The sequence below is a fragment of the Sitophilus oryzae genome, unplaced genomic scaffold (genome assembly GCF_002938485.1).
Source record: "Sitophilus oryzae breed Bouriz unplaced genomic scaffold, Soryzae_2.0 scaffold_1801_pilon_pilon, whole genome shotgun sequence".
In the NCBI taxonomy this organism is placed as follows: Eukaryota; Metazoa; Arthropoda; class Insecta; order Coleoptera; family Curculionidae; genus Sitophilus; species Sitophilus oryzae.
The window spans coordinates 258,785-283,214 of NW_022146504.1; the positions used below are offsets into that span (position 1 = coordinate 258,785).

Genomic DNA, 24,430 nt, shown 5'->3' on the forward strand with positions numbered 1-24,430 from the left:
TTTTTTATTTTCTATCCCATCGTACGGCTATCCCCACCATGCAAACCGGCAGATTAATATCCCTCCTTTATCAGAAACACGTTCCTCTACCCGGCCTTGGTCAACTAGGCGGAGCAGGAATGCTCCAAAGGAAGCAAAAACAAAAACACTTTAAAAAAGAATTGAGTCAAGGTACTAAGAAACAGCCAGCCGCATCTCCACCAAAAAGGACAAGAGAGAAAGAGCGAGAACATCTCACCTCTGCTCCGACAAGAAGAGGAAAAGCCAGGATATAAAGCTGTCCAACACCGGGAGGTAAGCAGGGACGTATCACCAGCTTTGCCAGAACTCCAATGTACTCGAGTTAGCGAGTCACCAACTCGAGGGAGGAGGGTCATAGTCAAATCCTCACAATAGGAATTGACCTGAAGGATGTCCCCTCGTAGGAGGTAGATGACTGCACTTTTCGGAGAAAGAACAGCTGTTCTAGGATGGGAAATACCTTGTCCCCCCTACAACAGGAAAATCCCCATGTATGATGAGTTATAGATTGTATGACGAGCTATAATCCCAAAAAGGTGGACCCAATACATGTTTAATGTCGCGGTGATTAATTCCTCTCCCTCTCTTTCTACATTTAACATCAGAAACACATGAAACACGTTTGAAAACCTGTACATGCTCCCCCACCCGTAAAAAAGCATTGATAAACTTTTTTAGCATCTAATTTTCACAATAAAATAGGTCCCATGATGCTCGAGTTAATCCCTATTTAGTATTTTGGACTCCCCTATTACTACACATTAAAAACAATTATTTATGGATATTGTATGTAGGTATTGTTCACTTAATATACCTAGTAGGTATTGCTTGATTTATTAAAATAATATTTTCGAATTAGGACCCCAGAAACACGATTATGTATGTGTAGGTTTTTTCGCGAAAAAAAAAAAAATTTAGTATTTCCTGAAAAATGTTATGCAATTTTCTTTATTTTTAGTTAAAAAACATAATTTCTTGATAATATGGCAACATAGGTAGTAGATTAAGTTTACAAGAAAGAAACCCCTAAAAGGATTCAGTGGTTCTGAAAATTTAAACAAAAAACATTTTTTTTGGAAATTTTTAAAGTAAAATAACTACTGGTATTATTTTGGACTTGTAAGAAAAACGGTAAAGAGAAAATATGTTTCTTCTACAAATTGAAAATATTGAAAATATTTGCACTTATTTAGGACTCACCCTGTATAGTTATATAATTTTAAAAGTATTTTATAATGTTTTGAAAATAATATATTTATCGATATAAAAAAGCCCTATAAACTATTTCAATCCAGGGCATAACGCTTTTCTCCAGATTTTTTTGTTTGCATCCTGAAGAAATAATACATATTGTAAGATACCAATACACAAAATTTGATATTAGTTTTCATGTATTACTATTTTTAATGTTTTTCTTTAAATTATAGTGAAAATGTCAAAGCAGGTATTATTATTTCATGTTTGAATTACATTTCTCTGTATATTTTTTTCTATAAATACGTAACATCTACTAGCTTAAAGTACAGAACTAGTTTTAAGCATTACCATTATACCCATGCTTAAAACGTATTTAGAATTTTACCTGAGATGTAGCACCAGGGAAAAACATTCCAAGAGAAAACACTCCTAGAAGAGGCCCAGCTGTTATTGCTCCTAAACTACCGGCTGCTTGAATAAGTGCTCCTAATTTTTCTACTACGAACACAAGAGCTACACAAATAGTCCCCACTATTACGACTATAAGTTTCATTAGGAAACTAGCCTGGCTTTCAGTTAATGGTTGTTTTATTCTTGGCTTAATTAAATCCTCGAAAATTACTCCGGTCATTGAATTTAGTCCAGTGGACATTGAACTAAAAAGGTAATTAAGAAAAATAAATAATATAAAAATTTGAAAAAAAGTGTAAATCATATTTTAGCAAATTATGAACATCACTTGAGAAAACTTTATTTTATTCTTGTAAAGAAATAATTTTTGTAATATTTATCTAAATCGTTTTATATTAAAAAATATGGATTTCGAAACTTATATATTACAAAACATATATTAATAAAAATAAATGTCATAATTTGCCTGTTTATGATTCACATATATTTAGTCGCTAGAAACAACATACAGAATAGACTAACAACATATTAACTACATTGTATATAGAAATTGACAGAATAATATTTTCACTATATAATTGAAATACCTTTACTAAGGAATAGTTAAGGAAGTAATGAGGGAATAACCTCAAGAATATTTTTTAATTTATTTCTTACGAAAATTTCAATTTAAAATAGTGTGACAAAATAAAATAATTAGTAAATATTTCTCGCCTGTTTTGTTTCAGAAGGTAAAACTGATTTTCTTTGACATCGTGGTATGTATATTTTCGATATCAAAGAAAGCTGGCCTCTGAGGAGCCGTCTCAGATACTGGCTTTTATTAAAGCCCTGAGACTGTATGATGAGTTATAACTCGTTATAACTCAAGAACGGGGAACGGGGAACACACAATAGATCTGTAAGGTCGCGGTGATAACTCCCCTCCTAAACATTCTACATGTATATTTTCTTGAAAAAACTAGATATCTCTGTAATATTGCCAGTATTATGACTTAGCAAGTAACATTTGCAAGTCCAGTTTATCAAGCCCATTCTTATAGTGGCATAACTCTTGCTTGTGAGGTTAGGTTAGGTTACCATCAACCAGGTGCATTGGTGACTAATCATTAAATAACTTCGGTAAATTAGATTTTTGAAGTGAAACTTATTTACGCGCGATGGGAGTAAAAATTCAAGTCTGCAACACACGAGCTGAAGCCACGCCAAGGTCGCAAAGCGTCAGAAAAATGGTAACGATCTTGGGGCGTCGTATCTCTGGCCCTATGTGAGCTAGGGGGTTGAAACTCGGAATGTAGATGTTGCTCGAAGAGGATTTTCATGATATTTTGACAACGTTTCGTGCACTACGAAACCCCATCATCGATGAATGAAATAAAAAAATCGTCCGATTTAAATAAAATTTGGTATGTCGATATAGATTGGACCAAGGCCAACTTGACCGTGTACGTACGTGTCACTGTAAAAGTTAGTTTTGACGTAAGATACGTCAAAAGTTGATGTTGTCCGATCGCGACCAAATTTGGTGGGTAGGTTATGTGAGCAACTGTGCACACAGTCCCACCCTGCAAAGTTGGATATGTCGTTTCGTTTATATCTTCATTATGATGGGGCTAAGGATTTGACATTGAAGAAAAATGTGGGTCGATTTCGGCATAATTGGGGACGGGCTACATGTTGACGCCCTCGATGTTTCGAACCGATGCGATGCCTCTAAATGGACGAAATTATCAGGATTTTTCTTAATCAAGGGTTAATTGGAATGAAATTCGGTACGTGGATAGACGTACACGAATATAGCCCTCAGACGGGTAGACAGACGGAAGTAAGAAGTATCTTCATCATTTAGTGTATATACATCACTTACATCACTTCAAATATGCGCACATAGTGCACACACAATTTTTTTAAGTAAAGTAAATACATTTTATGTATCTCGTAACAGGGTTTCTGGAGTCCAGCTCCAGACATGGGTGTTTAGTATGTGTGTTGTCTTTTTGTTTATAGACGTACACGAATATAGTAGTCAGACGGGTAGACAGACGGAAGTAAGAAGTATCACTTCAAATATGCACACATAGTGCACACACAATTTTTTTAAGTAAAATAAATACATTTTATGTATCTCGTAACAAGGTTTCTGGAGTCCAGCTCCAGATATGGGTATTTAGTGTGTGTGTTGTCTTTTTGTTTGTCTGATTTATAATATAAGTTTAGTTTTTAGGAAATATTGAGAATAAAATTAAAAAGGTACTTTGCCAGAATTGCCCTGGCAGCCTAGGCAATGAAACTCTCTCCTGAGAAAGGAGAGTTTGAAAAGGAAAAAAAAATATCTTTTAAAGAGCAGGCGATGATACTTTATAACATATATTTAAATTATTGTCGTAATTCGGTAGCCAAGAGTCAGTTTAATAACATTTTACATAATCTAATTTTTTAGATAGATAAAAAGTAGAGCAACTTATTTAAGTTGTTAATCAGACTAAGCCATCGTTTGAGTGTCGAATAAACATGTAAACTATTTGTAAACCGTGACCACTTATTGAAACCAAAAGAATTTCGGTCTTCCATTATATTCAATCATATCGGTCAGAAGTATTATTGACAGAAACGTTGTGTAAGTAAAATAAATAAAGATAATGGAATTCCGGAATGCTTTTAGTTTCAATACTGAATCATTGTCTGCCATATCCAAAGAAAAAACCACTCATGTCTTAATTTAAATTTACAGATAGAAAACAATATAGAAAAAAACAAACAAACAAGCTTCTCTACATTAAAAAAATAATTTTATTTAGGTAAAAATAAAAGATACATCAATAAATACCTCAAAGCAGCACTAAATACTCCACTGACAAACATCCCGGGAAGGCCGGGTATATCGCCTGCAGTATCCATTATAAAATATGGTAAAAGTTGATCCGACTTCTGTATCCAACCTCGTGTAACCGGGTCGCATTTATGATATTGGGCGTATATGACTAAACCCATGAAACAACACATAGATACTAATGCCATAATGCCGACTACTAATATACCCACTGTGCTGTTAAAAGAAATCATTAGCAAAATAATAGAAACTATAATATACACTACTAATAACCCTTTTCATAGATATTTGTAAATTTATACTTCTATTTGAAATTATAGAACGATTTAAAAGTTGTGACTGTGATTCAAGAGTTGTGTACTGTCATTTACTTTTTGTATTTGGTTTAATTTATTGTAAATGATGCAAATTTATCCCATTATGTAAATTGTATGTACCACTTAGGCTAATCAGAATTGAATTTGTTTACATTGGGACAATATAAACAACTGAACAATCATTCCAAATTGTTGCAGTTTAACGATTTCCCGTATTAGTACAGTCAATCTGGCACTTTAACTCCCATCAAATTACCTCCCGCTCTCATACTTTGCCAGTCGTAAGTGGTCCCCTGGAAACGCTTAAGTTCGAAAATTCGTATCCCCCCACCCCACCGTTGATGAGAAACTAAAAAAAAATAAATTCCATTTTCTGGCTGAACCGTAGGCCCCACAGAAAATTTTATGGAACAAAAAATGAAGAGAATTAATTTCTCTACATTTCGTTTTCCAGAATCCAAAAAAAATTATTGTATATACACTAATACCTATAATATTTTCGCTTTAGTTTAGGCTAAAACGCATTAAGTAAAAAGAGGTACAACCAGTTTTCGATAAACACATTATTTCGCATTCCAGTGAAAATATAATTAAATATAAATTAAATATAATAAACATTATATACAGTGTTCACAATAAAGTTGGGTCTATATGGACGTTTTTTTATATTAGAGTTTTAAAAAATCTTTTTGTGGCAATCGCTTCTGCTTTGAAAACAACTTAAAATGCACCAAGCCAAAGTTGACAGGTAACATCTGGGAGCTGTCAAATACAAAATAATTTAAAAGAAATTTTTAAAAACTGGTTAAATTATTATTATTTTAAAAAAAAGTGACTAATAAAATTATGTTTCAACTTTGACTTGGTGCATTTTAAGTTGTTTTTAAAGCAGAATTGATAGCCACAAAAAGTTTTTTTTAAACTCTAATACCAAAAAAAACCGTCCATGTGGATCCAACTTTATGGCGAACACTGTAATTATTGAATGGCTTCCCCGAAAAACGTTGTAACCAACATTTTTTTTAAAATAGGGATTTCAGTGAAATAAGGTTGTAATTTTCATAGGTATAGCGTTTTTTCCTCGGTTTTTTCACTGAAATTTCGATATTGAAAAAATTGTTGGTTACAACCGAGGAGCCATTCAATTATTATTCAATTATTACATTAATGTTTACTAAGCAATATTGACCAAAATAAATTGATTTATATTACTAACCTTACTAATTTTTGTAAATCAGCTCAATTTTTCTGTTCTTTATTGATGCAAACTTATCACTAATATCGTCATTTAATAAATTAATTATATTCATTAAAGCCTATTTAAATGAATATTTTCATTAAAATTAAGCTTATAGAGCCTAACGTTTTTTCTAAAGCATCGGCTATTGTATTTTGATTTTTTTTAATAGCATTAACTGACATTTTAAATGTTCTGCAGAATCTCCGTGTTTATGCAAAGATTTTGTTATATTTACGAAATCAGTGAACCCTTCTTTATTCCAAAGGCCATGTTTATTATAAAATAGTAAACAATACTACTACATAGCCAATTAAAATCAGAAAACCAGGAAGACTTAAATTTAATATTATAAGATTTACCACTTTTTCTTATTTCTTTTTTGCAATTTATTATTAAATTTCAGTTGGTCGCCCTTGAGATAAAACATCCCTCTTATCTTCATCTGTCCACCGTCTGAAGGGAGTTTCCAAAAAATTGCACGCCAAGTCATTAATTGTGTTCATTTTTAACACATACTCACACACAAAACAGTTTTAAAACACAACAACAAAGCAAACAGCAAAAATCGGCAAAAATTAACAAGTTAAATCAACAAAAGCCATTCACAAACAACAATAAATAACAACAGCTTTACAGTCTTTACGGTTAATTATTCGCCGAAGTAGCCGAATATTAGCATAAATGCATAAATTATGCGCCGCCGTCACGCAGTTCCTGCACAAAAGGAAGACGAAGACGAAGAGAACTGCATAAGACCAAAAACTCATTCACATCGGTCACCGATAATAAACTTCGGGGCGGGGGGATTTACATCTGCCGCTAGGCTGACGTCACGTTACCATCGAAACCGTGCAGCCGCTTGCCTCAGAAATAGAAACATTTTCACTTGCACTTCTGGCTTGTAGGCGCGTGCGGGCCTATAATGCTACTTTCTCGGCCAGAATTAACGATGCGGTGGACGTATTATGCAGAGGTCCGCCCGGAAAAAATAAATAACTTATAAAAAATTACCATTTTATTATTTAGATGCATGGAAATATATTAAACTAAATTAATATTTTAAGCAGTAAAGTTTTTTCTTTAATTTGAGTATTTTTTCGGTGAAGGGGCACTTCACCTACTGCACCTGACGAGCCGCCACTGAGTTACACATCAATTTGATAGGTTTCTTATGCTCTTTACTTTTAAAAAGTAACGACAGTAAAAAATAGTTTTACCCGAAAAAATGCAAAAAACTGCGTTTGGGTGAATTTTTTTAGCTTTGTCCCCCTATGTTTTAGAAGTATGTTACTTGATGAAAATATAGAGAAAGTATAATTCTCTTCATTTTTTGCTTCATAAAATTTTCTGTGCGACCTACGGTTCAGTCAGAAAACCGAATTCATATTTTTTGAGTTTCTCATAAACGGTGGGGTGGAGGATACGAATTTTCGAATTTAAGCTTTTCCAGTGGACTACTTACGACTGGCAAAGTACGAGACCGGGGGTAATTTTGATGGGAGTCTAAAACCTTTTTTGATGCCACTGACTATACTATATTCAGTTTTAAAATAAAAATTTGTTTCAGTAACGCATAACAAATAAAAATATTTCGTATATTTTGGAATTCTTAAATGTGTCGAGTTTATACTTTTAATATTAATGTTATTTTTTTTTAAATTATCGTCTTAAACTAGCACCCTAATATTAAAACATATATCAATTTTCCAAGGATCATCAAAATAAATGTTTTGTTTGTTAGAACTAGGAGACTGTCCATTAATATGTGTAATTTTTTCAAAAACATATTATTGTACAGTTACAGTCATCTTCCCAACGTCCCAAGTACACCTCTCTATGATACATGGATTTGCAAAAAAGCTTCATGCGATATATTGACACCCTGTATATGTATCTTGTTCCACAATTAGGAAGTAGTTATGAAAGAAATTAGATTAAATTGAAGTAAAAACATAATTATATACAGGACCGTCCTAATTAAGCTCCGGAATCGTCAGCAGCATATGCTGCAGATAAAGATAAGTGAAAAAGTTCGTATAAATAAATGTACAGGGTGGGTCAAATTCGACGCTTTTAAATGGAAACACCCTTTTCTATAGGTGATAGACGAAAACTAATATCGGTGTCTGGAGCTCAATTTTCATCAAAAACATGACTGGGTGTTTTTCAAAAATGTGCATTTTTAATAAATCGCTGTAACTTTTTTGCTATGGAAAATTTTGTATTTCTATGAAAACATTTCCAAAGCACCTTTTTACATAGAATTTAATGGTTTAAGTATAATTTTTTTAAAATTAGTAATTTAAGAGTTATCAACAGAAAAATTGATTTTTTATTTGGGACACCCTCTATATTTTTAATTAACTGAAAAGAATTTAAAATTACCTTTCCAAAAATATAGCATACTTGATATTTTGTTATAATCCCCTTCGAAATATAGAATTTTTAAAAGTTCACCACTTTTAACTAGTATAGGCTTTGGACCTTGATTGATGATATACCCTTAATGGAACCCTTAACTCGAAAACATATTTTTCCAGCAAAACGACGCACCGCCTCTGAACGCTGAAGTTATCAGCAAATTTTTGCAGCCAATTTCAAAAATAATTGAATAACTAACCAAGATCCCAGCCCTTAGCCCTCGAGGCTGCCTGACTTAGTGCCCATGGATCTAATCCTATGGATATATTTGCGGAAGAATAAAGGTTCCTTATTCTTCCGTATAATCTAGACAAGAATTAGAAATACTTAGCAGTTATGAGAGGGTATCTTTCACCTCTACTGAGTTAATGAATTCCGCGAGAAATGTTCAAAAACTACCTCGTCTGTCCATAACAGAAGTCGGTCGATATGTTGAAAACCTGTAGCAAAATCTCATGTCTTGGTTTGCTGTTTATTTTTATTGTTATTAGATATAGTTTAAATGTGTTGATGTTGGTTAAATATATTTTTAATTGTCATAAAATTCTGCATCTCTCATAGCAAATATCATTTTCGTTTTAATTGATGCTCACAGCTAGATTTTTTTGCCGTTCAAAGCCTACTTATTTAAAGCGGGCGAATTTTTATATACTCTATATCTCGAAGAGGTATCGAGGAAAATATCAAGTGTGTTATATTTTTGGAAAGGTAATTTTAAATTCTTTTCAACAAACTAAAAATATACAGGGTGTCCCATATAAAAAATCAAATTATCTGTTGATAATTCTTAAATTATTAATTTAAAAAAAATATACTTAAACCATTAAATTCTACGTAAAAAGGTGCTTTGGAAATGTTTTCATAAAAATACAACATTTTCCATAGCAAAAAAGTTATAGCGATTTGTTAAAAATGCATATTTTTGAAAAACACCCTGTAACTCCGAAACGGTAACAGATATCGATATGCGGTTTTCACCGTCACATTTTTAACAAAAATTGAGCTCCAGACACCGATATTAGTTTTTGTCTATCTCCTATAGAAAAGGGTGTTTCCATTTAAAAGCGTCGAATTTGACCCAATTAAAAGCGTCGAATTTGACCTGTACCTATGTCCTAAAATAACAATTTTATTTTGTTTTCTTTTTTTAAATAATTTCTTGGCATGGGAAATTTGAGTTCGGTGTCAATATGACTCCTACTTGTAGGGCACCACCTACGTGTTTTTAATTGATTTGAAGAGTAATAACGTTTCGTCCGTACCTGTATAAAACTACATAGTGGAAAAATATACATTTCCATAATATTTTACGTAAAAAATGTCTCTTGGTGAAAATCGTTATGAGCAACCGTTTTGAAGATATTTTTGAATGGAAATAGTCAATACATGTCATTATTGACAAAAAATAAACACGTAGACTAGATAGTTATTTGACTGAAATGATAAATTTGTGAACTTTTTATTTTTTTAAGCTAGTTATGAATTTGTCTAAAAAACTACGATAAAACAGTTTCAGTTGACTCTTTGGTACAAAATCATTTCAAATTAATTATTATTACTATTATAAATTACTAATAACTATCCAGCCAACTTCGATTCCAAATATCTTGAGAACCATTACTCGTAGCTACTTTTACCGAGGCACCATTTTTACGTAAAAAATGAGGAAAATGAATATTTTTTTCATTCGGTTGTTTTATACAGGTACGGACAAAAAGTTATTACTCTTTAAAACAGCTAAAAATATGTATAAAAAATGTGTAACATTGTTTCTTGGCAGTGGTGTTTAATAACTATAAATAAGGTCGCAGGCCGGTAGTCTTTAAATTTTTAAATCGAATTTTAGAGCAGAAAATGAAGGAATTTTAACATTGTTTCTTCATGATCGTGTTTAATAATCTCAGACATGTCGGGATATAACAAAAGAGACTTATTGAAAAGAAAAAAATATTTTAAAAATCTCGTGACAAAAAAAAAACAACTTTTGAAACACCCCATAGATGAATGCAATTAGGAGCCATACTAACATCGAAACCGAATTTCTCATATCAAAAAAATCACTAAAACACCAATTTTCATCAACATCGTCTTTAGCACCAACATCGTCTTTAGCTCAGAAATTATTTGGAAAAAATCGAAATAAAAATGTAACTACACTCTGTATTATTATATATATTCTACACCCTGTATCTCCGAAACTAAGCATTTTAGGACATACATTTATACAAACCTTTTTTACTTATTTTTATGTGCAGAATATTCTGCCGATGTTTCCCGAATACAGTTCGGACCAACCTGTATAGTTTGTTTTTAACTAAGTAATGAAATAACTCTTTATTAAATTGTCTACTAAACCATTCTTACATTCGGGCAGACTTCAACGTGGGCATAGCTAAACATCTTTGAACCATTGCTTGATTAATAGAACATGACGCCAACCATGAGAAAAAGTTTCCAATAGTCACTGTCCAGAAAGAGTGGCGTATGGTTGGATCTAAATCCATACTAAAACATTAAACCTATATTTTGAATAATTATTTATATCTTAATTAGTTTTCTGATATCTCCCTGATAATATTTTTATCTAAGAGATAGTCGAGATTGCTGCTTTTCAAATTAACACTCTATATATTACAAAATACTTACTTAAAGAAGTCAATTCTGCCTCCATCTAGATTTCTTAACCATACTTCATCTATTCCACCTATGCGAAGAGTTCCAATTACTACAGTAATTATTAACGCAACAAACATTATTATTGTTTGCACAGTATCAGTCCACACGACGGCTTTTAAACCACCCTAGAAAGATTAATAAATGTTAATACAAAAATAAATTCGGATTTATATTGATTTTTAGTAAGTATGACGCATTTTATCTCAGCGAGACCAAGATACCCTTATAATTGAAGACAAGGTATATCAGAATGAATGATACAGCTTTTGGATAAATTTGCCCAAATAAAAAATAACTCAAGTAAAATAGTCACACTGGAGAAACAGACTAGAGATATCCAGAATGAACTCATGCTTTTCGAAAAATATTACTTATGGTCTAACAACTTTATTAACTTTGGTAAGCCAGACTCAAACACCTACGATAAGACTACTGCTTTGGATGTTGTGGGTCTAACATGCCTGCATTCTAGTGTCGATCCAGATAGCATCAAAATATTTCGCCTTGGTAAGTTCAATAACGCGAGAAATCGACCGATAAAAGTTATTGGCAAATCATAGGATCTCATTAATAACGTTCTACAAAACACAGAGGTAGTTACTAGTATTCCTAGATTTAATGGTTTATCTGTTCGTGCTGACAAAACAAAACTTCAATCAGAAGAGTTTCAGTCAGCCAAGCAAGAATTTATCGGCCGGGCAAGTAGAGAAAAAACCAATTTAAGAATCATCAACAAAAATGGTTTTCCAACAATAATCACAAAGATATTAGAATTCTACAAAGCAGTAAGTGAAATAAAATATCACTCGATAGCATTGAGTGAGACTTGGACTCAACCAGATGTCTTTAACCAGAAATTTTTTGATGCAAATTATACTGTTTATTGTAGTGATCGTAAATTAAATTTATTAAAAATATCAAGATGTGGGGGTACTACTGTCTGCGAATTTCACCTGACTGAACCTGCAAAGATTTGAGAGAAGGTATCCATCTATCCAAGAAATCATCTATCGATATTATTATTAGCATCCTGGGTACATTTTTCGCGTTCACCATTAAATTTGTTAGTAGTCTATTTTCCTCCAAACTCAGGAATAGCGCTGTATAAACTATTTTTTGAACTACTAGAGGACCTCTCCGTTATGATTATGGGAATTATGCTCTTTATGGGAAAGTTATGGTTATGGATGATTTTAATATATATACATTATACATCTACACTTGATATTAGTTGATATACACCGTTCTAGTAAATTATCACTAGTGCATGACTTTTCCGCTTTTTTTCTGTAAATATAGCTCTGCTTGGGGCATCAGGGGGCATCCCATTGTATTTTACCCCTTACTTCTGCATGGGGAGCTCTGCAGAAGTGGACCGACTATCCCTAGCGACTCGTGGGAACACTATGAGATCTAGTATTAAAAACACCACCAGTGAAGCTGTGGGGAAGCCCCTAGCGACACTGGGAACATTACAAATGAAAGTTCCAAAGGACCAAATCCAAAGGAAACTACAGGAGGGGCGGCTCACACTTGCTTGGGATCATCCTCCACAAGTGGCACACAAGCTACCACCTTCTGCAGCAAGGGTCGGGAGCCTACCTCTAGACCCAATAAGCGACATAAGCTACCGTTTCGTCTACCCGGCCTGGATCAATCAGGCGGGCTAGACGATCCTCTGAGAGTAGGTCTTAGCGGAGCAAAAACACGGAGATACCTCCGACTGCTCCACGAAGGACTTGCTCCAGAGGAAGCAAAAGTGAAAACACTCCTCCGAAAAGGGGAGAGTAAAGAAACCAAGAAACAACCTCATCTCCATCAAAGGGCAAGAGAGGAAGCGAGAACCTCTCACCTCTACACCGGCAGGGAGAGAAAAAAGCCAGGATGGAAAGCCGTCCAACACCGGGAGGCAAGCAGGGACGTATCACCAGCTTTGCCGCTATTGCTGGACAAGTGAAAATGGCGGTGCTGGCAAAGGATTTTCCAGAGGTTTTTATGACCACCGACCAGCAAACGTCTCTAGAGGAGGCTATACTGGACAAAGTAGTGGCGATCGGATCGCAACACAACGATCTACAAAATGTGGCTCAGCTGCGTTTTGCGAGGATACACTTTCGGGTGGGTATGATTCTCATAGATTGTGTATCTCAAGAATCGGCGAATTGGTTGGTGGAAATCACACCTAAGCTTAAAAATTGGCAAGGGCCGGAACTGTTGCAGTGAAGGGAGAAAACATCCCTAAAGGGGCGGCCATAACGGTCTTTCTGCCGAGGAGCAAGGGGAAAGACACCACCTACCTGCTGAGCCTTATCCAAGGTCAGAACTTCAATGTAAGGACATCGAGTTGGCGAGACATCAACTCGAGGGAGGAGGGTCATGGTCAGATCCTTACCCATACAGCACACTTCGTCTCAGGGACGTACATTTTATGTCCATTTTACGTTGGTACGTCCCGGGACCAATTAAGGACGTACTATGTACGTACATAGTACGTGCCCCATGTACGTACTATTTACGTACATTGTAGAACTTCACTACGGACGTACATGCGAGTACGTACTACGGACGTACATGCGAGTACGTACTACGGACGTACATGTGAGTACGCACTACGTACGTATCTTGAAAATTTTTGAAAACGCATTACAAAATGTTATTTAATTTTAATATCATGACTGGATTATTTTGGTCAGATATACCCAATAATAAAGAATGGACTGGATCAGTGGATCTTTTCTAGGCTAACGTTAATTCAAGTCACTCTAACCTACCTCTACTTCTTTTATTAATAAATCTAACCCGACCGCTATAAAAAATGATTTCCTAAATTATCCAATGACCATAATGCATGACAGCCTTTGAAGAAATCTGATGGGTTAAAAATGCAATATATTATGCAATCAAGCCTAACAGGAAAATTATGCAGCTATGTTTAAATTTCCCGCTAAGTTATTCGTTCACATTCGAGTCTTGTCGGAATCGGAAGTTGGGCGGTTTATAATGGCGTTTTCGATTGGCAGAGCTAGAGCGCACGTGCGCACTCAGTGTAGTTCCATCTTTTATTAATCAACGTAAAAAATAAAAACAACAATACACTGAGTGCGCACCTACTCCGATACTCCGATATCAATTCAATTTTTTCAAAAAAGAGGCAAGAATTAGATATTTGAATACCTAGTTTTCTTTTTGTATTTTTTAGTTAGAAGCAGTTCGAGAATAAAAAAATAAAATATCTATCAACATCGAATAAAAGACAGAGTGCGCTAAGGGTGTAGTTGCCGGACCGAAGCCAGACTCACGGGTGTATCAAGACATATGGGATGACCCTGTACCTGAGTTTTTATATTAATAAATATTTTAAGCTGACTTCCATTGAATTAAATTCCTAGGTCGTATACATCGTTGAAAAATGTACGTCCATAGTACGTACATTGTACGTACTTTCGATCATTTTACGTCCAGTTGTGGTCCGGAACAAAACATAAATTGTACGTACCTGGGATGTACGTAGTACGTACATAGTACGTACATTGTACGTACATTGCCACGTCTCAGGGACGTACAGAGCGTTGGAAAATGTACGTCCGCGGTACGTACTATGTACGTACTAGTACGTACCAGGAACCTGACGTTCGTCTCAACATTACCTAGCAGGTACGTACATAGTACGTACCGTGGCTGTATGGGTACAATAGGAATTGACCTCAAATCCAAGGAGGCAATAGCAAAAGAGGGACATATCCTCTATTATAGATACGGGACAACACCGGTATCAGGTCTAAGGAGAGACCAAGTTAAAGAGGTGGAGAAAATGGAGACAGATCCTCCAGCCTCCATCTCACGGGTTCCTCAGCCGGAGGCAAGCTCCTCGATTGTAAAGAGCGGCACACCGTGGAAGGGTGTGTACCCTCGGAGAAAGAACTGTTGTCAGAGGAGGATGGGAAATACCCTGTCCCCTCTACAACAGGGGTATGATGGGTTATAGATTGGGGGGCACAATAGATCTTTAAGGTCGCAGTGATTAACCCCCCTCTTACTCATTCTACATTCTACATTCTACATAGCTCTGTAGCGAACAAATTTGGGCATTATTTAGATGTTGGTTGGTTGTAATAAACACCAAATGTATTGTATCAAGAGGTTTCCCACTATTTCCTGAAGATGACTAACTTAGGCTATCATTTTCATCAAGATGATCTAACTTTGGCTATCATTTTAAACTTAAATACACTCAGTCGAGGCACCAACTTTCCAGAGGGTAAATGTGACAGAAAGTTTAATTTTCTCGAAAAGCTAATTTTCCAATTTTCTATGATAGCATCTTTAATATTGATTGGCCTTATTTGAGTAATAGTACTGATGAGCTAATTCGAGAATTTTATGATTCAATAACTAGCACTTTTCAATAACACGCCAAGAAATCATATCCAGTGTGGTTTACTCCCGAAATTAACAGAACATTAATACATACACATTTGATCACCGTTATATGCGCTTTCCGCTTTACATCTAAGCCGGATATTGCTGTATATAAATGTAAACAGCGCTTCTCATAACTTCATAATGTATGATCTACATGTCTTAATTCTGGTGAAATATGAATAAGAGAGAAATTGAGATTTCATCTAAATTATGTTTTAAAAAAATGTTTGGTATAGAACTTATGTCTTACATTTGTGGATAAGAATAATATTTTTTTAGTAGTCTAAAAGAGTAGTCAAGAAAATCATTGCGGTCGCAAACGAGCATAATGAGAAAAGTTGACATATGATAAGACATTCTATTCAAAATGCCATTTTCTATCTAATAAAGTAAAAAATTCCGAGTGTACCACTTGGGTACCATTTAAAAATCAAAAGTACTCATTTGCAGCGAAATAGTGTGACCGAAACTATAATTGAATACATCCTGATCATCAATCCTGAGTTATGTGATATACTATTATCATAACATAAGAAAACTAGTAGCTTTACTCCTTGTCAAATCCTGTGTTCTTTTTATGCCACTTTATATGACCTTCTTCATATACAGTTATTTCTATATATCGTTCTTTATATGTCGTTGCACTCGCCATAGTTTCACAGAGATGTATTTAGGAAAATATGAGTTCACAATAAAATAAAATAAAAAAAATGATCATCGAGTAAAAATTAATATAAAATAGAATATTTTTACATTTCGTGTTCGTCTTCTGATGGGAAGAAATGCGGAAAAAATATATAATGCCATATTTTTATATTATTACCTATTTCCAAGATTTTTTATAACTTTTTTTAATTTTAAACAAGTTTAATTTTAGCATTAAAGTGTTTGTTTTGTAGTAATATATTGGTTAGGTGATTTTTATTGGACAACTAATTCATTGAACAACACATTGTACTAAATTTAATAAAATTAAATATTTAAACTTCAATAATTGAAGAGTGGAAATACCAAAGGACGTAAGTGCCAAAATTATTTTTTCGAGGTAAATGAGAAAAACACAGTAGAACTGAAACTAATAAATTTTTAAAATGCATATAAATACGTAAACAATAGACGCTTTCGCTTGGCACTTGTAACTTTTGTTAGGACATGCAGCATAGTATTTATTACGTTTCTCATTTAATAACTTAATATTGAAAAATTTGGCACTTACCCCCTTTGGTATTTCCACTCTTCAATTGCTAATAAGCATTACAGAAATTTCAAAAGAGAAAAAAAGCAACAACAATGAGGAATAGTGTCACTACTTTCTCACGTAAAAAACGAATAATTTTTTAGTTATTCCCGAAGGTACCGAAAGAACCGGGAATTAATAATTTCGAGTCCCGGTTCTTTGATATCTCAAAAGAACAGGGAATTTCCGGTTCTGAACCCTAGTTACCATATTATCAAGAAATTATGTTATTTAACTAAAAACTAAATAAAATCTAGATTTTTTTTCAAAAAAAAGTGCGCAGAAAAATCCTCTGGGGAAAATATTTCTGGGGCCAAAATATACTACCCCTAAAAATATTTCCACTTATTTAAGACTCACTCTGTATAGGGCGATTCACGGTTATGGTACGTTATAGCTTTTCCGGAACCGGTAATTTTGGTACCATGCCTCTAAGGAATCGGGATTTCCAGTTTTTTTTTCGGTACTTTCGGTACTAGCAAATTTTTGTTCAATGATGGTGCAGTTCGTTTAACAGCAAACAAGGGATGGTTGTTAAAAGTAAAATCGATAAAAAAATCAGGTTTTAATGAAAATAATATCAAATTATTAAGTAGTAATCAGTCATGAGAAAATTAACCTGAACACAAACATGATCACAAATGGCTCTCAAAAAAAAAACTCAAAGTACAATTTTTTGAATTATTACTAGAACCAAATTATTAAAAAATATAGAACCAATAGCAGCACACAGTAAGGCACTCATTTTTTGTCAACCTGTCTCTGTGCTGGGACGTAACGCTCGAACCTCGCAGGTCGACGCGACGGACGGAACTCAACTGAAACGCTCTGCAATCTGCCGATATTCCACAGATTGTAAAAGCTGGCAGAAAATATTTGGGAGAGTGCAACTACTCTTTTCCTTCTACTATGCTATTATACTAAATATCATTTTTATCTGAAAAAATAAAAAAGTTATTGGGATGGTTTTGAAAATCACCCTATATTCGATCATGCATTGTTATAAATATTGACAAGTAACTTATGCTATTGTCAAAATTCTTGTCATCTTTTCATCTGACATACATTAAAATTTCAATGAATTCTAAAGAAAACATAGAAGAACGCATTACAATAGAAGAAAATGTAGACGTAACCGAAGATGAATTAAACTTAAATGCAGTCAACAAAACTCCTCCCCATCGGGCCGTATCACAAACAGTCGAAGATTTTCTAGCACGACCGTATTCACTTACCGAAGAAGACGACATTCTATTAATAATGCTGCTACTAGCCTTGATCGTATCAGTAATATTGCCGTTACTAATCATAATATCACCGTTCCTATTTTTTGACCGACTGGCATTAGTTATTTTTGTTCTACTCGTGGCATTTATACCAATAACTTTGGTTAGCTCGCCAGACTTTCGAAAGAGCTTAAGGGAAATTGTAGATTATTATCTATAACTTGCTTGTACTTACCAAAGTTGTGTAAAAAATGCAAACTATGCAGACGACCGGAGTAACGAGATGTAGATTGATTCCAGTTACTAAAAATGAAATAAAAAATAATTAAGAGTAAAACTATTTCTGTTAGTATTAGAAAATAGTGTAGAATGTGTAGAAGAATGATTTGTGACAAAACAGCGAATACCATGGCCTCTAAATATGTATGAATAACATAATATAGAGTGTGTCAAAAAATAGTGTTTTTAACTTCGGTGCGTAATTCTACAGATAAAAATAAAACAAAAAGTTCCTATGAATATATGCCTAAAATGCTTTCCGAAGAAGTGACACCACTCGAAAAAGTAAATAAAAAAAATTGTTTATTAAACATATTGGTAAACCGTTTTTCTTGAAATTTAGTACTATTCCACACATTTTAATGCCAAAGGAAATGACGTTAGTGTAAAATTTCGTAACAGCCCTAAAACGGTACTTCCCTAATGGGAAGTACCGTACGTATTGGTAGAGAGTAATACTGGTAGTACTTTCCTTATCCTTAAGCTTGATTTTCATGCATCCGTTTTCCGACGATACTTTGATACGATATTAATTTTATTGGCTGTATTTAAAGGCTTCGATTGGTTAACCGTTTCTAACCAATCGAAGTCTTTAAATTCAACCAATAAAATTAATATCGTATCATCGTATCGTCGGACAACGGATGCATGAAAATCAAGCTTTATACTGTATGATCAAAAAAAAAACCGGTGTCCAATTAGCTTGGAAAAGAACATCGATGACATTCCCCATATAATTTATCATGATGACAGCGATCTTCATTTCATAGCCATCGCTGACGCCGTTTTTTTTTCGATCATACGGTAGATACAGTAATTTCAACAACAAATGACGTAAAAAGGTGCTATTTAGCTATATTTAGGTGCTATTTGATATGGTAAACGGTTTTCATGATATTTTCGTTTAAAGGTTAAGATGCGTCGATTTTAGTATTAGAGAAATCATGAGATTAATTTATTTATAATTTCATTACATTTTATCATTTCACTAACACTAAAATCGACACACCGTAACAGTTAAACCCCAATATCTTGAAAACCCTTCACCATATCAAACTAAATGAAGAGCACCTTTTTTACGTAAGAAAGTACTAGCTTTTTATGTCACTTGTTGAAATTACTGTATCTATAAGGATAAAAAGTACGACCAGTAGAATCTCTTTCCTGTAGAAATTCCTTGAAAGTACTTTTTCTTTTTTTTTTATTGAATTTTTAACGGTAGAATTACCCACCGAAGTTAAGATACACTATTTTTTTGACACGCTGTATAATTCTGATTCTTATATACGTTTATATACAGGGTGGTCCGAACTGTATTCCGGAAACTTCGGCGGCATATTCTGCAGATAAAAATAAGTATAGAAAAAAGTTCGTGTAAATATATGTCCTAAAAGGCTTAGTTTCGGAGATACAGGGTGTAGAAGTTCAATTTTTATTTCTATTTTTTCCAAATAATTTAAGTCAAATGTCAATATTTGGATGAAAATTGTTGTAGAAGTTTCATTTTATGTATTTCGATTTTTTCCCAATAATTTCTGAAATAACGTCAATATTTAGATGGAAATTGGTGTCTGGGAGTTTTTTGACATGAGAAATTTGATTTTGATGTCAATATGACGCCTACTTGTAGAGGGCGTCACCTACATATTCTTTAACTGGTTTGAAGAGTAATAACTTTTCGTTCGTACCTGTATAAAACTTAGTTAAAAAATATACATTTACGATGTTTTTTTTATCTTAAAAATGTCTGTAAAAATCGCTACGAGTACTGGTTCTCGAGATATTTGGAATCGACATTATCAATACTTGTCATCATTGACACAAATTAAACATGTTGACTAAATAGTTATTAGATTAAAATAATAAATTGAAATGTTTTATGCCAAAAGTTCAACAGAAGCTGTTTTATCATAATTTTTTAAGATTAATCTTAAAAATTGGCGCCGGGAGGCACGTATAGCCGCCCATACTAAAATATGTTAATAATCAATTATCTCAAAAACTGCGACTTTGATTTTGATGTTATTACAAATTTTGTTGCAGATATTATTCCTAATCTTAAATTAAAAACCACGTTTCGCTAGCTACTGTAATTTTGGAGTTACGATTTTTTAAAATTTTTAATCCTCTCCCATACCCTCTTACCAACCCCCCACCTCCACCAAAAACTAATGACCAGATTCTCGGGTGGCACAGTATTTTTGTGCCAAATTTGGTTAAAATCGGTTTAGCGGTTTTTGAGTTATCGTGTTACAGACGGACAGACGGACAGACTAACAGACGGACAGACAGACAGACATACACCATGAAAATATTTTGTATTTAGGTCATTTATCAAACCAAACCCAAATAACTCATTTTGAGTGAAATTAAAAAAACTTTTTTTTTCGAACTTAATAGCCTACCATACCTGTTGGTATGGTCGGCTAAAAATAAAAAGTTCCCAAATGTATAATTTCCGTCAAATACCTATCTACTCAACATGTTTATTTTTTGTCAGTAATGATATGTATTGACCATTTCCATTCCAAATATCTGCAGAACGGTTGCTCGTAGCGATTTTTACCAAGGGACATTTTTTTACGTTGAAAAATACTGAAATGTATATTTTTTCACTCAGTAGTTTTAATCAGCAGTTAATATACATGTAGGTGACGCCCCGACAAAGACGAGTCATATTGACATCAAAATCAAATCTCTCATGTGAAAAACTCCCAGACAACAATTTTCATCCAAATGTTGACAATTACTTAAATTATTTGGAAAAAATAGAAATACAAATGGAACTTCTACACCCTGTACCTCCGAAAGTAAGCGTTTTAGGATATAAATTTATACGAACTTTTTTATTTATTTTTATTATTATCTGTAGAATATGTATTTCAATAACTAATATAAAAAATTGGACAATATAAGTATTTACTGATAATTTCTGAGTCTTACACTATAGACTCAGAAATAAAAACAAATATAATATAATAATAATTTACCATACCTTGACTGAAAGCTAGGGCTGGAACATAGATTACTATAGGAATATATAGCAACATTTTTGTCAGGAAAAGAATGGATCCCAATAGTCGAACGGTGTTGTTAAACCGAAGGTTGAGGTACTTAAAAGAAGAACTATTAAAATGAATATTATGAACTTTAACATTCACAAAAAATATACTATTAAGACTATTTAATGGATAATACGAAAAATTAATCCCATTATTTATGTTGTGTATTCGCTTTATTGTTTTTATTGGAAATTCATTATAATATTTTTATTCCAAAGTAAAATACAATGTAATGATGACATACTCTTTCATAATGATATTAAAATGAAGCATAAAAATTGTGCTAAGAAACTGGTCTGCTATATTTCTCATCTGCTGTGTTTGACGAACATTAGCATATCATACAGGATGTTTAAAAAATGCAAAAAACTTAAATAGGTCATTGCTCAAAATAAGGAGTTGTTTGTAACATGATGGTTAGTTCAAAAGTCCCTCATTACGAAGATATCGCGGTACAAAGATGGTTAAAAAAAACTTATTTTATGTTGTAAAAATGAAAACTCTAGTGTCTTTAAGTACTAATGTGAGATATTTTCATATTTTTCGCTTTTATATTATAAAACGAGTATTTTTTTTAAGAAAAACTTATGTAACGATTTGAAAAACAAAATGGTAGCCTAGTGCCTAGTTTATTTAGAAACTTTTTCCCTCGGTGAGTTTTCCTACGGGTGAGTTTTCTTCCTCGGTTTTCTTTAACTGTATTAAAGAGGCTCTACACGTAACGATGAACAGATTCTGCCAAATATGTGGTCTGAGCAGTTAAAATATTCATGAAATATCGCCGATCTCATCTCTTTGATGAGATCTTTATCGAAACTGCCACTATTTAACAGAGAAAACCTATTTTCTGACTAGATAGAGCGAAACCGACAGATAGGCTCGATTTTTGAGTATCTTGAGGCTCGATTTTTGAGACATGTTTAGTGGCGTAAACCTTCTGTTGATATTTTCACTGCCAACTGAGATGCGGGGTCTTTTTGAATTTTTTACCATTTTAAAAATTGCCCATAACTTTTTTATTTCGCGGTATAATAAAATTCTGTAAAAACGTTCTTAAGGCACTTTTTTAAGCATAATTCAGTGTCGTAGTCAGTTTTGTTCTATACTTGCTGTTTTTGTCAGAATAAAGATAAAAAATATAATTTTTTAAATGGAAATCATAGTTGGCTATGAACTTAAAAAAATGGTGGCATTTAACCCTTTCCAACGATATAAAGTTATATGGGTATCTATTTCTAAGGATGAGAGAAATATTAGGTTTTTTATCTTTATATCGAAGCGGGCCTTGATTTTGTGTTGATCTATTTGCCTAGTTATTTTTTATCACAATTTATAGTTATTCTATATTATTATTTATCTGGATAATTAAAGACTTTTGAAAATGTAAATTATCATTCTATATTATTAATTACAATTGAAATCAGTATAATAAACTAAGAACAAAACTAAAAAACGTATTTTTGAGTGACGAATGTAGTTTTTTAAGTAAAACCTCAAAGATGTTCAAACAACACCTCCTTCTTGAATCTTTTGCGCACAGAGTTACAGCGATTTATTAGGCGAACTGGTGTAATAAGTCCAAAAGCTTGCCTAGTACAGTACGTCTGTCCCATCGTCTGTCCGTTCTGTAGCTACGGGGTATCCGTGAGAGAGGATTTTTTCGTAAAAAATTAGACGACGCGTCCCATCAATAAAAATTCGACAAATTTGCAAGTAGCCAATAAAATGAGTGGGCGGAGCGATTTGCGGTGACGTACTCGTCAAGTCGACGTATAAAATATATTGCTGTTTATTTAAATGTTTTTTGTCCGCATTCCTTTCATAGATACAGATGCAGCAGACGTACTTGTAGCCTTCTGCAATTCTTCTCTCGTCCTTCTCGGTTCTTCTCTTATATATAAGGTCTTTTAATTTCCCCCATAAAAAAGTCGAAAGGGGTTAAATTAGAGGTTCTAGCAGGCCAAGATATGGGGCCCCTTTTTCCAATCCAATTCTCTCCAAATTCTCCATTTAATAATTCAGTTGTAACCTTGGCCTTTGCCTTGGTGTTTTAATTACAATTTGTAATACTAATATAGAATGTTGATTTACCTTTTCAAAAGTCTTTAATTATGCAGATAAATAAAAATATAGAATATTAAATTGTGATAAAAAATAATTAGGCAATTAGGTCAAAACAAAATCAAGGCCCGCTTCGATACAAAGATAAAAAACCTAAACATTTCTCTCATTTTTAGAAATAAATACAACGTAATCTAACGTAACTTTATATCGTTGGAAAGGGTTAAACGCCAGCATTTTTTTTTTGAGGTCATAGCCAACTATGATTTCCATTTAAAAAATTATTTTTTTTATCATTTCTGACAAAAAGAGCAAGTATAGAAAAAAACTGACTACGCCACTGAATTGTGCTTAAAAAGTGCCTTAAGAACGTTTTTACAGAATTTTATTATTCCGCGAAATACAAAAGTAATGAGCAATTTTCCAAATGGTAAAAAATTCAAAAAGACCCCGTATCTCAGTTGGCAGTGAAAATATCTACAGGCGATTAAACAGGCTATTAAACGTGTCTCAGAAAACGAGCCCATGACATTTATGTCGGTTTTGCTCTATCTAGTCAGGAAATAGATTTACTCTGTTAAAACAGACCAATTTCGACCACCCTGTAGATACAGAAAATTCAAATCTCTCATATTGCCTGTAGACTATGTATATACAGACGAAATTATCCTTTATAAAATATGAAGGTGTAGTGTGAAGAGATCGCTATCGATTTGGTCCTAAGATCTGAACTGTTTGATTTGGCATGTAGATGAAATCGTGCGTGTATGCCCCTTTAACGCCCTACAGAAGTGGTAGAGTCTTATGGCGTGGCCCATATTTTATATATACTTTTATAAGGCCCAGCGCCCATAGAAGTGGCGTAGATATGGCGGTGGTGTGGTTGTGGAGCGTGGCGATGGCAATGCCAGTGTAAATAAATTAGGAAACGCCCACCGAGATGACCAGTCATCAGTCAATTCGTAGCGATCAATCATCACCATCAGTATAGTCAACGGCGTGACGACGTACATTACTCACAGCATTCGAG

At 33.6% G+C, this 24,430-nt stretch overlaps 1 protein-coding gene across 2 annotated transcripts in view; it reads right to left on the bottom strand.

The window, feature by feature from the left end:
* LOC115883018 (sodium-coupled monocarboxylate transporter 1-like) overlaps positions 1-24,430 on the bottom strand; it is a 107,379-nt gene that overhangs the window by 2,236 nt on the left and 80,713 nt on the right. The window contains exons 3-8 of one of the 2 annotated variants that reach the window (XM_030901291.1): positions 21,273-21,390; positions 18,234-18,301; positions 11,084-11,238; positions 10,802-10,942; positions 4,457-4,675; positions 1,604-1,874 (exon numbers count right to left, since the gene is read on the bottom strand). In XM_030901291.1, the coding sequence (XP_030757151.1) occupies positions 1,604-1,874; positions 4,457-4,675; positions 10,802-10,942; positions 11,084-11,238; positions 18,234-18,301; positions 21,273-21,390 (972 nt within the window). Of the gene's footprint in view, positions 1-1,603; positions 1,875-4,456; positions 4,676-10,801; positions 10,943-11,083; positions 11,239-18,233; positions 18,302-21,272; positions 21,404-24,430 lie in introns of both variants that reach the window. The other variant, XM_030901292.1, reaches the window with a different exon arrangement.